This window comes from Cervus elaphus, chromosome X (genome assembly GCF_910594005.1).
Source record: "Cervus elaphus chromosome X, mCerEla1.1, whole genome shotgun sequence".
Classification (NCBI taxonomy): Eukaryota; Metazoa; Chordata; class Mammalia; order Artiodactyla; family Cervidae; genus Cervus; species Cervus elaphus.
Genome location: NC_057848.1, coordinates 33,819,852 through 33,833,636, shown reverse-complemented (window position 1 = coordinate 33,833,636; position 13,785 = coordinate 33,819,852). Strand labels below are relative to the sequence as shown.

The 13,785-nt window shown below is 42.6% G+C and overlaps 1 protein-coding gene across 8 annotated transcripts in view; it reads left to right on the top strand.

Moving 5' to 3' along the window:
• The first annotated feature begins 6,749 nt into the window (after positions 1-6,749).
• Positions 6,750-13,785, top strand: part of CHRDL1 (chordin like 1) — a 127,757-nt gene continuing 120,721 nt past the window's right edge. For 3 of the 8 annotated variants that reach the window (XM_043896705.1, XM_043896700.1, XM_043896698.1), the window contains exons 1-2: positions 6,752-7,195; positions 10,760-10,917. In XM_043896705.1, coding sequence (XP_043752640.1) covers positions 7,044-7,195; positions 10,760-10,917 — 310 coding nt within the window. In that variant the 5' untranslated portion in view covers positions 6,752-7,043. Of the gene's footprint in view, positions 7,196-10,759; positions 10,918-13,785 lie in introns of all 8 variants that reach the window. The other 5 variants (XM_043896704.1, XM_043896703.1, XM_043896702.1 and 2 more) reach the window with 3 other exon arrangements.

Genomic DNA, 13,785 nt, shown 5'->3' with positions numbered 1-13,785 from the left:
CTAGATCCCCCATGCTACAACAAAGATCATACATGAGGCAATGAAGATCTCCAGTGCCACAACTAAGACATGGTGCAGCAAAATAAATTTTTTTAAAAGCCAAACTTTGAAACAGTAAAATGGTGATTGCTAAGAGCTGCGGGATGAGGGAAATGGGGAGATGTTGGTCTCAGGGTACAAGCTTCTAGTTTGTTCTAGATAATAAGTAAGTTCTAAGATAAAATAAATAAGTTCTGAGACTCTAAGGCACAGCATGGTGACTACAGTTAGCATATAATTAAATATATAATATAACCCCATTATATACTTAAAAGTTGCTAAAAGTGTAGATCTTAAAAATGTTCTCACCATAGACCAAAAAAATGTAATTATGTGAGGTGATGTGAGGTGATGTTTAACATGTTTAACATGTTTAAAATGTTCTTCAGTTCAATTCAGTTCAGTCACTCAGTCATGTCTGACTCTTTGCGACCTCATGAATCACAGCACGCCAGGCCTCCCTGTCCATCATCAACTCCATAGACCAAAAATATGTAATTATGTGAGGTGATGTGAGGTGATAAACATGTTAACTAACATTATTGTGACAATCATTTCACAATATACACATATGTCCAATCATTATGTTGTACATCTTAGACTTACACAATTAATTAACTAGGTCAATTAAATTGCAATAAAGCTGGGAAAAAAGAAAATATGTATTCTACAGCACACTTTATACAAGATTAGCACACAACAATCAATTGCATTTATATATACTAGCAGTGAACACTGGAAATCAAAATTGAAACCACAATAACATTTACAATTGCTCCAAAGAAAATAAAATATGTAGGTATGAATCTAACAAAATGTGTACAAGATCTATATGCTGAAATATAAAAAGCATTGATATGCGAAATTGAGAAAGACCTACAGAAATGGAGAAACATATTGTATTCATGGACTGGAAGACAAGACACATGAAAGCTGAATTCTTGCTAAACTGATCTATAGGTTTAATGCAATTCCTAGCCAAATCTGAGAAAGGTTTTTTGTAGACATAGATGAGCTTATTCTAAAATTTATACAGGAAGGAATGGGACCCAGAATAGTTAGAACAATCTTGAAAAGGAAGAATAAAGTGGGAGAATCACTCTATTTGATATTAATCCTACTATATGTCTATAACAATAAAAACTGGATGCTGTTGATAGAGGGATAGACATAGAAATTGATATAAGGAAAGAGACAAACTAGAAACAGACCCATACAATACCCAACTGATGTTTGACCAAGGTGTAAAGGCAGTTCAATGGAGGAAAGACAGTTATTTTCAAAATGATGCTGGAGCAACTGGACATCCACAGGCAAAAAGTTAACCTTAATCTAAATCTCATGCCTTATATAAAAATTAACTCAATGAATTACAGATTTAAATGTAAAATTTAAAACTATAATATTATAAAATATAGGGGAAAATTGATCTAGGGCTAAACAAAGCATAACTTATATGCAGAGTACTTCATGAGAAACGCTGGGCTGGATGAAGCACAAGCTGGAATCAAGATTGCTGGGAGAAATATCAATAACCTCAGATATGCAGATGACACCACCCTTGTGGCAGAAAGCGAAGAAGAACTAAAGAGCCTCTTGATGAAAGTGAAGGAGGAGAGTGAAAAAGTTGGCTTAAAACTCAACATTCAGAAAACTAAGATCATGGCATCCGGTCCCATCACTTCATGGCAAATAGATGGGGAAACAGTGGAAACAGTGACAGACTTAATTTTTAATGGCTCCAAAATTACTGCAGATGGTGACTACAGACATGAAATTAAAAGACACTTGTTCCTTGGAAGAAAAGTTATGATGAACCTAGACAGCATATTAAAAAGCAGAGACATTACTTTGCCAACAAAGGTCCATCTAGTCAAAACTATGACCCAGCAATTCCACTTCAGGGCATACACACTGAGGAAACCAGATCTGAAAGAGACACGTGCACCCCAATGTTCATCGCAGCACTATTTATAATAGCCAGGACATGGAAGCAACCTAGATGCCCATCAGCAGACGAATGGATAAGGAAGCTGTGGTACATATATACCATGGAATATTACTCAGCCATTAAAAAGAATTCATTTGAATCAGTTCTAATGAGATGGATGAAACTGGAGCCCATTATACAGAGTGAAGTAAGCCAGAAAGATAAAGACCAATACAGTATACTAATGCATATATATGGAATTTAGAAAGATGGTAATGATAACCCTATATGCAAAACAGAAAAAGAGACACAGATGTACAGAACAGACTTTTGGACTCTGTGGGAGAAGGCGAGGATGGAATGTTTCGAGAGAACAGCATCGAAACATGTATATTATCTAGGGTGAAACAGATCACCAGCCCAGGCTGGATGCATGAGACAAGTGCTCAGGCCTGGCGCACTGGGAAGACCCAGAGGGATGGGATGGGGAGGGAGGTGGGAGGGGGGATCAGGATGGGGAATACATGTAAATCCATGGCTGATTCATGTCAATGTATGACAAAAACCACTACAATATTGTAAAGTAATTAGCCTCCAACTAATGAAAATAAATGAAAAAAAAAAAAACTATGGTTTTTCCAGTAGTCATGTATGGATGTGAGAGTTGGACTCTAAAGAAAGCTGAGTGCCAAAGAATTCATGCTTTTGAACTGTGGTGTTGGAGAAGACTTGAGAGTCCCGTGGACTGCAAGGAGATCCAACCAGTCCATCCTAAAGGAAATCAGTCCTGAATATTCATTGGAAGGACTGATGTTGAAGCTGAAACTCCAATCCTTTGGCCACCTGATGCAAAGAGCTGACTCATTTGAAAAGACCCTGATGCTGGGAAAGATTGAAGGTGCAAGGAGAAGGAGACAACATAGGGTGAGATGGTTGGATGAAATGACCGACTCGATGGGCATGAGTTTGAGTAAACTCCAGGAGTTGGTGATGGACGGGAGGCCTGGTGTGCTGCAGTCCATGGGGTCTCAAAGAGTTGGACAGGACTGAGTGACTGAACTGAAACAAAGCATTCTTAGACTTATTGTCAAAACACAATCAATCTGTAAGAGGAAAAACTGATTAATTGGACCTCATCAAAATTAAAGATGTTTGTTCTATAAACACTTAGGGGAAGAGGATGCAATCTGGGGGAAAATATTTGCAAAGCACATATGCAACAAAGGATCAGTACCTAAATAAAGAACTCTTAAAATTTGTCTGTAAGAAACTATTCAATTAGAAGATGCCAAGATATATGAAGAAACATTTCACTGAAAAGGATATACAGATGTTAAATATACACATGAAAAGATGGTAGCTATCATTAGGCATTCAGTTCAGTTCAGTTCAGTTGCTCAGTCATGTCTGACTCTTTGCATCCCCATGAACCACAGCACGCAGGGCCTCCCTGTCTAACACCAACTCCTGGAATCCACCCAAACCCATGTCCATTGAGTCAGTGATGCCATCCAACCCATCTCATCCTCTGTTGTCCCCGTCTCCTCCTGCCCTCAATCTTTCCCAGCATCAGGGTCTTTTCAAATGAGTCAGCTCTTCACACCAGGTGGCCAAAGTATTGGAGTTTCAGCTTCAAAATCAGTCTTACCAATGAACACCCAGGACTGATCTCCTTTAGGATGGACTGTTTGGCATTAGGGAAACGCAATTTAAAACCACAATGATATATCACTGTACTCCCATCAGGATGGCTAAAATGAAAAATAATGACAACAACAAATGCTGACAAGGATGTAGAGAAACTGGATCTCTCATTCACTTCTGGTACGAATATAAATAGTGTAGACACTCTATAAAAGCATATGGCAGTCCTTACAAAACTAAACATGTACTTGCCATACAATCCAGGAACTGCACTATTGGGCATTTATTCAGGGGAAATGAAAATTTAGGTTATGCAAAATCTGTAGACCAATGTTCATAGCCCCTTTATTTGTAATTTCCAAAATTTGGAATCAATCCAGATATCCTGCAATATATGAATGGTCAAACAAGCTGTGATACTTCCATACCATGAAATACTACTCAGCAGTAAAAAGAACAAACTCTTGATATTGGAACAACTTTAATAGATCTCCGGAGAATTATTTTGAGTGGAAAAAGCCAACTTCCAAAGGTAACCTATGTATGAGTCCATGTAATATTCTTAAATGACAAAATTACAGAGATGGAGAACAGTTTAGTGGTTGCCAGGAAAAGAGGGAGAGAAGATGAGTAAGAGTGGAGACACTTGTGGTGTTGGCACTGTTTAGTATCTTGACTATGGTGGTGATCATATCAACCTACACGTGATAACATTCCATAGAGCTATACACACAGGCAGATGGGTGTATATAGAACTGTTGGAATTGGAATAAAGTGGATAGATGGTATTGATGTCAGTTTGCCATTTGTAATATTGTACTATAGATATGCTCTGCCAGGTGGCCCTGTGGTAAAGAATTCACCTGCCAATGCAGGAGACACAGGTTCGATTCCTGGGTCAGGAAGATCCCCTGGAGGAGGAAATGGCAACCCACTCCAGTATTCTTGCCTGGGAAATTCCACTGACAGAGGAACCTGGTGAGCTACATACAGTCCATGGGGTCACAAAAGAGTAGGACATGACTTAGTGACTAAACAACAACTATAGATATACAAGATGTTATCATTGGGAGTGAAAGGTATTTGAGATCCTTGTGAATTATTTCTTACAATTGCATATAAATCTATGATTATCTCAAAGTAAAACTTTTTAAGAATGACTATGAGATGATCTATGCTTGATTCCCCATTTAACCAGTAGAGAAAAATAAAGCATAGAGATAATCATCAGTTTAGCTTGAAAAAGACCTGGTGCGAAGTCTAGGTTAGGACCCACGTTGGAGTTCCGAACTCAGAAATCAAGACTGGAATGAATACGAGGACCACCAGCATTTACACTAATGAAGAACCTTTCAGAGCATTCCAGCACCCCCTTATACAGTTGCCAAGTGTACAAGATATCCTGAGCAAAAACTGCCCAGTTGAAAAGAACCATTTGATCATAATAAATCATTGTAAGCTTTTAAGCCACTAGGTTTGGGGATGGTTTGTTATGGAGAAATCAGAATACTACATCAAGCAAGGGGAGCCAGTGGTTTTAGCCAAATAGATGAGTGTTTAAATCTCAGTGAGTCTACTGATTTTTAATGCTGGGATCTGTGCTTGTCCCTGTCTGTTCCCTGACACCCATTTCCGAATACTCTCTAAACACATTGGGAGTGATGATGGGGGTTGGGGGATGCAGATACAAAGGAAATTAAACAACCAGTCCTTGGCCTTGAGGAACTCAGTGTAGTGAGACAAAACATCAGTGCCTTAAATGGCATGAGAATGGTTATGAGGCAACAAATCAGCAAGTTCAAATTAATATAGTACAGCACAAATTGAATGCATGTGGTAATGTATGGCTACCTAGGCAGCAGGATGGAGCTAGACATTTCGGGCCCTGAAGGCAACATTTCAGAAAGGGCCAACTTTTCTTTGTTAACACTGAAATAAACATCCCCAGCAATTCAGGGCTAGTTGGATGATATTAACATTTGTGAAGAAAGAAAAAAAAAAAAAGAGTTAACTTCCAGGGACAATTATTTTTGTTTTCATTATCCTTTGTTCTCTCTTCGTGATATATGATATGGTTTTGGCAAGCACAATTGCTCTGAGCATCAGTTTCCTCATCTATAGACTGGCAATAACAGCCAGAGAGCAGTGGGTTGAAAGTCAGGAAATTTTAACTGGAAGGTCAAATCTATCTAGCGAGGCCTTCCATACATCACGTCTCCGGCCCCCTCCTCCATCAGTTCCTCCTATGACAGGAAGAGGTTGAGATGAATGGTCCAGAAGTTCCTCGCCAACTCCAACACTTGAGGCCACGGACAGATCATTCGGTTTGTTGTGAGAGTTTAAAAGGTAATGATGATGCATAGGAAAGTACTCTGTAAGCCATAAAGTGGCATGTTGATGTTAACAGTATCAATATAAGGCAGTTCCACCTTGAAAAAATCCTGCAGCTCTCCTTTAAATTTAGGACCTTAAAATATAAATGGGTACTGTCTGTCAAGGCACCGCTTTCGGGCCCTTAGAGGATTCTGATAATTTGTAACTCTTGCTCATGGAATAAACTCAAATTTGGACTAGTCCATCTCGGGTTCACCAAGGGGTCATCAGTGATACTGCGATTTCACGGATGGGTTCTTGGTGAGCCACTCCCAAGTTTTCTTCAAGACACCTAACAGTTATTGGAGACCCTTTCCCTGGGGTTTAGGAACTCTCTTGGTGGACGAAAGCAGATTTCTAAGTCTTCCCCTGTCCCTCAACAGACACACACTCATCGCCATCCTGCCTTGAAGGGCACCAACGTTTTGTCACTTTACTAGCCGCCATGTGGATTTGGGATACACCTCGAAATGATCAGCAGCCTGCTATAGGGCATCATTTTCGAGGCCAATTCATCCCGCGTCCTGCACGCCGGCTCGGGACCAGACCAGGTGCACGCAGAGCGGCCGTGGTGCCGGAAGAGAGGGGGCTGAGGGCTTCCAGCAGGGAAGTCGGAGGGTAGTCGGGGTCATCAGGCCGTGAGCAAGCGGCGGGGAGCTCCTAGGCGCCTCCAGCGCGGAGCGGGAGGAGGGGCCGGAGGAGATGTGCGGTCCCTTTAAGACCCCAACGCTCGCTTAGCCAGAGGAGGGGGGGTGGGTGCCGTGGGGGCGCTGCGTGATGGGAAAGTCGCCGGCTCAGACTCACACTTTCTCCCGATTTCTTAACTTTCGGGTCGGGGGATAGGGGAGAAAGCGGCGGTGTCGGGGAGACGAGGGGGTGCGGGCTTGCAGCGGCTGCGTGGTCTCGGACTTCCCGCCCGCGCCAAGCCGCCGGCCTCGCCGGCCAAGTGGGGAGCGGGCGGCGGGCGGGCAGGTGGCCCCGGGCCGCCGCACCCGCGCCTTGGCTCTGCCCCCGGGAGCCGAGCGAACCGCTGCTCCCTCGTGGTGTGAGGGCGGTGATGTTTTTCCTCCCACCCACTTTCGAGTCCCCCCTCCCCCCTCGCACGCACTCTAGCTCTCGCCACAACCTGCGAGTCCCAGACCTCGGAGGAGCGCCCCGGGGAGCTCGGAGCGCCTGCACGCGTGGACCACGGAGGAGGCCGGTGGCCAGGTCAGTGAGCGGTGCCTGGCGCTTGCTTTCCCTCTCTTCCTTTCCAGCCTTTGCACAGGTGGGCCGTCTTCCCCCAGGGCACCCCAAACTTCCCCGAACCTGCCACCCCAGCCCGCTCCCTGCTCCAGCTGCCTGCGGCCCGGCTGGAGGTGGGGCCCAGGGCGCTGGACCAAGGTAGGTCGGTGTGTGTGTGGGGGGGGGGGGTGGGTCGGCTCCCCCCGGATTCGAACTCGCCACTCCGGCTCGGCCTGCGTAGTTCCAGGCTCTGGAGCTGCGGGGAGGCCCCTTGGGTAGCCATCTAACAGGTTCTGCCGTCCCCTTAGAGATCGCGTGTGTCCCAAGCCTGTTTTGCTTGCTTGCCGAAGTGCCCTGGACCAGTAGGTGGTTCGGACGTACACAAGTTAACGAAACAGCAGAAGGGGCTGGAGGCTTCTCTGTCCTCCTTGTGGACATCTGCCTCATTTTCCGGCCGGGACCACTGGGGTCAGAGTTGGAGCCGCTAAGCTCAGGGTGCAACGCGGTATTGCCAGAACTCAGGGCCTGGAAAGCCTGCCTTCTAGTTCCTGCCAGCCCTGCCACTAACTTTATGAGAATGGGCAGTTGAGTTCTCTGGGCTCCAGGATGCCCATTTTGAAGGTGGAATTGTTGTGGGGAATCAAAAGGAAGTGATCGATAGCACGGTGTTTTGCAAACCAAACTCCAGGCCTTCTTTATCCGTCATAGCAGCGATCGAGGCATCTCAACTCAGACCAGAGACACCCTGGCCTGAAGCTGCCATTTTTCAGGGACAGCCCACCGCCAGTGAAGGGATCTTTTCTTGTTGGGTGGTAGACTGGGGAGAGGATTTTAGCTGATGGACTCTGGCCTGAGACTCCAGTGTCTTCTTACTGTTTGTCCAAAAGAGAATTGTTACCCTGGGGGCTGTCCCACAGATAATAGTGAATGTAAGATCACAAGGGTAGTGAAGCCTCTAGGAAGGATTAAAGGAACACTGTGGGGCATGAAGAGCTGGCTGACCTGCCCATCCCTTAGCCTTCCTTTGGGAATGTCTCTGATTCTCTTCTACCCAGGAAACCTCTTCTGAGAACAGACAGAGCCTTGACACTTGGCCGCCCAGATCCCTTGCAGTCACAGCCAGGCAAGGAGCCCTTGGTCACCTCGCTCATTGCAAATGAACTTGGTGAATGGTTGTTTCAGGAAGGCACCTTAATGGGTACATTTCTTTAGGTTCTGACATGTTTCTTAGACTCCTGTAAAGCCCACTCACCCTCCCCCGCTCTGCAGCATTGGTCTCAGAATTTTTGTTTTCTTTGTTGTTTTCTTGTTGGGGCCTGGCTTTCCCCCAAATATGTCAATGGCTACATTTCTAAGTAACCTGTAAAAGAGCCAGTGCAAGTTCAATGGCACAACGGCCTGTGTGAAGCAGACAGAGAGTTAATGCCGAAATAACTCCAGTTAACTGGGTCAAAGTATAATTTGAAAAATTAAGGACAGTTTGGCTCTTTGCAAGTGTAAGAGTCGGCATGTTTGCTGAGCAATGCTCACTCGTGTTTATTGCTGCAGCCCCAACAAATGTCTTGAACCGTTCTCCTCCCCCCACAAGAAAAAGTTAAAGGGATAAAGAGAAATTGAACAGAGATCTGGGGAGGGAACTCTTCTAGGTTTATAGCTCCATACAGAACATAAAGGCAGGACTTCAGGATCTTGTAAATCAAAAGTGATTATTTATAAAGAGATTCATTTTCTGATGTTCTTCATCCCAGCCAGGGAGGCCACACAGATGACAGGAACGCCAAAAGAGATTAATTGCTCTCTAGTCACCAACTTTTCTCTTTGCTCATACCATTAGTTGAGACCCAAGAAAAGCAAAAAAAAAAAAAGCCTAAGAGCCGTTTTCTTGCCAGCTTGAGTTATGAGGCAATGCTACTGTTCACCAAATCACCCAACCATTGTACAAGAAAAACAATCCAGTTGGTTCTTGCATGGGGAGACCCGAAAACCACGGCTTCAAAAATCCCCCCTGAGAGCCATATGTGATTATGATAAATTGGATTTCAGTGGTTTAAAAAAAATCTTTCTCCTTTGGAGGCTTGGGGGATAAGCTTATTAAAGAAGGCTCGGGAAGAACCTCACTGGGGTGAGTCGCTGTGTTAAAGCTGTTCATGGAAATGATTTGCTTCGAGGGAACCTGGTAACTCTCAGAGGACAGAGCTGGACATTCTGAGTGATTGAAGGAGGGCCAGAAGCTCCCAGAAGGGATCTGGTCATCAGAACCCAGGTCTTTTGAAGGCTATGAACATGTCCCAGGAAAATTTAGTCGCTGTTTAAGGAGCAGGAACGAGGTAGAGAGGCAAACCAGTGCTGCAAATCCTGGCTGATAGCATAAATTATTCTCTATGACCAGTTCTGCTTTGGTTACATACTCTTAATTTGAAACCATGGATTTTAAATTATCTGGCCAACTTCATAATATTTAAAGTAAGAGTGGTGGCATTCACATCATGGCCCAAAGACAATTCACTTCTCCAGAATGATCATCTTGTATTCCATCCAGCTCTCTATACTCAATATTTAGGTTGGACCAGCTGAAAAGATTGTTGAACTCACTTCCCATCCAATGTTAATCCCAGACTGAAATATGGTGTTTCTTGAATTATTTAAATATTTTCAAATCCCCCATTGGAAGAGTTTTGCCAGCTCTAAAGTCGATGGAAATGACCTGTGGCTGGATATAATCTATAGCAAACCTTCCCTGTTCTAAGCCTCAAAAAGCTTTCCACTCCTGAGACTGGAAATGCAGTTCTCCTATTTTTAAGAGTGGTAGGTGCTTTTGGGGTGGTCTTTTGCATGGTGATGCAATGTGAACATATTACCTACTTAAGTTTGCCCAATATTCCTTAAATGGTCCATTTAAAATTTCCATTTCACAGGGGACTTCATGTGAGAGGAATATGTCTGAACCATTCAGGTGCTTACATCACATCCATTTGCTAATCACATCTGTCTTTTCCAACATAAGTAGCCAAACTGAAAATCCTTATAGATCTCATAAGAGACACAGGCAAAACACTGATCAACGCTTGCCTCATCCCTGAAGGATTAAAAATAATGGTAGTCTTGAAGCTAAGATCAGTTGACTTTCATTTCAGAAATTGTTTGGGTCACTGCCTATTATTTTTATCTTGTTTGCCAAAATGGCCGTTTTGCAAACCCCAGTTTCCCTTTTCTCCCAAAGAAAATCTCTTGAGAAATCAACTTTAATTCCCTTAGAAATGAGGATTTCAAATTTTATTTTTTCTTTCCTATGACTTGCCTGTAAGGATTTAGCCTTAGCGTTGGATAGGATACATGTATGTTCATCCACTTAAATTCCCCCCCCCCAGTCTTTGCAAGGCAGGAGAGGCAAGTTCTCTTTATTCGCAGGAAAACAGTGCTTATTACACTTATGTAAATTCCCCTGGCCCTTCCCACCCCCCCCCAGTAGGTTAGAAGCCTGAGATAAGAGGTCTCCATCAGTTCCAGTAGATCTATTCTAAGTCTTTTTGTCTACTTTCTTCCCAACAGCTTGAGTACACTGGGCCCTGAAAGTTTCAAGTTGCCTTTTGCACTGGCCGGAATGAGAAAAAAGTGGAAGATGGGCGGCATGGGAGGCATGAGATACATCTTTTCCTTGTTGCTGTTCTTTCTTTTCCTAGAAGGAAGCAGAACAGAGCAAGTAAAACGTAAGTGTCTTGAGTTTAAAAAAAGCAAGATACTTTCTTGTCATTTCTTTAAGAATGTGCTTATAATCTGAAGAGATTGCAAGTTAACCCAAATGTGGCCCTGCCACGAATCTAAGAAAGTGAATGTTACTGGTTTATGCATGAGTTGATAAAAGAAGGAGAGCTTTGAATCAGGCCAATGAATTTGGGGCTGTTTTTCTGATTATCATATAGTTTTCATCTCATAGAACACATGATACATTAGCTTATTTTCCGTTTCCTGTTCTAAACTGTACAAATCTCATTCCATTTTACGTAATTCTAGAAATATCTGACAGATGAGCTGGATTTTATCCCAAATTTCAGACTCTTCTGCAAAGGTTTTCACTTTATGAAAAAGAATAGCACAGAAAAGAAAAAGAATAACACAGAAAAGAAAAAGAAAAAAAAAGTAAAGCAGGCTCTGCCTATTCCCTTCTGCCGAAAAACGAAGAAGGAAAAAACCTTCACATGAACTGGATTGAGATGAAAAATCCTTTAAGGAAATTGAGATTCCAGGGACCGTGAGCAAATTGGATGCCATTTGTTGAACGGAACGTCCCCGCAAAGCCAGGGAATATTTCTAGAAAGTCAGCGATCCGTGTCATGGGCTGACACATTGGAGAAAGCCGAGTGGCAGAGAAAGGGGGGTAATTAACCCTCCTTGCGGCCACATTTGGGAGATTTACGAGTAACCATTGACATCTCTGCTCTTGTTAGGAGCTGTCTGCCTGCCTTCGCCCACTGTGAGCCTCGCTTTCTTTGGGCCATTTGCAGCCACCTCCAAGGTGGACCCTGGCTCTGCATTTGAAGGAAAAGCCCTCTCTCTAGTTCCCCTTTTTGGCTGCATCAAAAGAAGCACAAAGTGGAACTGGTCCAAGACAGGGCATTCTCTGCTCCACTGAACTTATTCATGAGAAGGAACTGTGTAAATATGCCTGGTAGGAGCTGAAACAGCATCTGAAGCCCATCACTTCAACATGTATCTCCTTTATCAGCTTAAGTTAAATATATCAGGCATGAGGCTCTCTGTTAGGGAGAACAGTGCTGAATCTGTTCCACTGTTACCTGTCTTTCTGCTTCACTATGGTTTTCATAGTAAAGTGAGTCTCCTTCCTGGGAGAAATGGGGCTTTTGATTAGGCTTTTAAACATGAGTGATCCATGGTAATCTCTCGTATGTTCGAGACACAAAAAAAGGAAGTTTGAGCAGGACACAGTAGGAGCAAGAGAGCTTAAATCAGCCTCTTCTCTTGTAGTCCTCAACCGAACTTCTTCTGCTTGAATACGTAATCCACCTCAGAACCCTCGTCTTCCAGAAGTTCTCCTTGATTTAAGTGGATGTAAGAGAAAAGTTGTCCAATCCATTCTCAGCTAAGCTCACAAACAGCTGGACTTAAAACTCCTTTGTTTCTTAGGGAGAAACTTCCCTATGGCTTTGTGGCAGCATGGGGAAGCTTGCAACTCTTAGGAGACCATCTTCTCTGGGAAGCCTTCCATATTAATGAAGAATTGAGTAATATTGTCCATAGAAATAGACAATTAGAGCTTAATTGACAAACCAAAGAAAAAATGTGATTGAAAAATGATTGACAGACCCCAAACTATCACTGTCTAACATTTCCTACTGCCTGTGAGTCTGTCCCAAGCCCTTTGGATATTCAATTGGTGTCAAAATGATTATGTAACAGATGGCCTAAGGGACCAGTTCTGGGCTAGTGTTTCCAGCTTATAGTCAGATAATGAGGCTTAGGTCATGGTCATTCCCTAATCATTCTTTGGGGCCTGACCCAAGCTAACTGTCTCGAAGATATGTGCAAAGTTATCTCCGCTAAAAGGAAACTCTAAAAGTCTATGCCTTAGGTATGTTGCCTTGACACACATACACACTCACACACACACATACACACACTGCATGCACAGAGATTTATGTTGCAGCTCTACAAGACATTAGAAGCAGTAGGAAATGGTTGCATAAATGATCCTTGTAATGTACTCTCATGCTACCAAACACTCCTTATTGAAAATGATAGCCCTGGAAAATGCTTATATTAGCTTATTTTGAAATTTCTTAAATTATGAAATGAATACTACTCATTGTACAAAATGACGTGAAAGTATCTGAACTTCGTAAAGAACCTGTTTCTCTCAACACCCATTCTAACACCTCAGGGATGACTGTACTATTAATAATAGTTTTCTATTATTCTATTAATAATAGTTTTCTGTTTCTTCCATGCTATTTTCTGTTATCAAAACATACATATCTATAGGGATTTTTTCTTTTACAAAATTGGATATTATATATATGTATATATATATATTCCTTATAACTTGCTTTATTCAGCAGTGTGTCCAGGACACCCTTCCATGTCAGAACATTGCAGCGTAACAGTACCATATTCACTCTAACGCCTACATAGTACCCAATTGTATGAGTGTGCCATGGTTTGTTTAGATAGTCCCTATTTGTAAATATTTTGATTGTTTCCAGTTTTTGTTATTACTGTAAGTAAGGCATTATTGAATGCCTGAAAGCAATTAAGCAAGTATTTGTGAGTAATTGTCAGGTCAAAGTGTATGTTCAGTTTTAATCTTGGCGAAAACTGTCAAATTGTCCTTTCAAAAAAAGTTGTATCAGTTTATACTTGCACCATATATGTATGCATGTCCATTTCTAATTCCTTCACTAAAAGTATTATTAATCGTTGTATTCAAAGGCCAGTATACTAGAGGAAATCATGTTTTAGTTGTGCTGTGAGATTTTCGTATTATTGGAGTATATTTTCAATTACTTTTAATTCAATTGTATTCCTCCAGTGAATTGGCTATTTTTCAGTTGGGTTGCTTG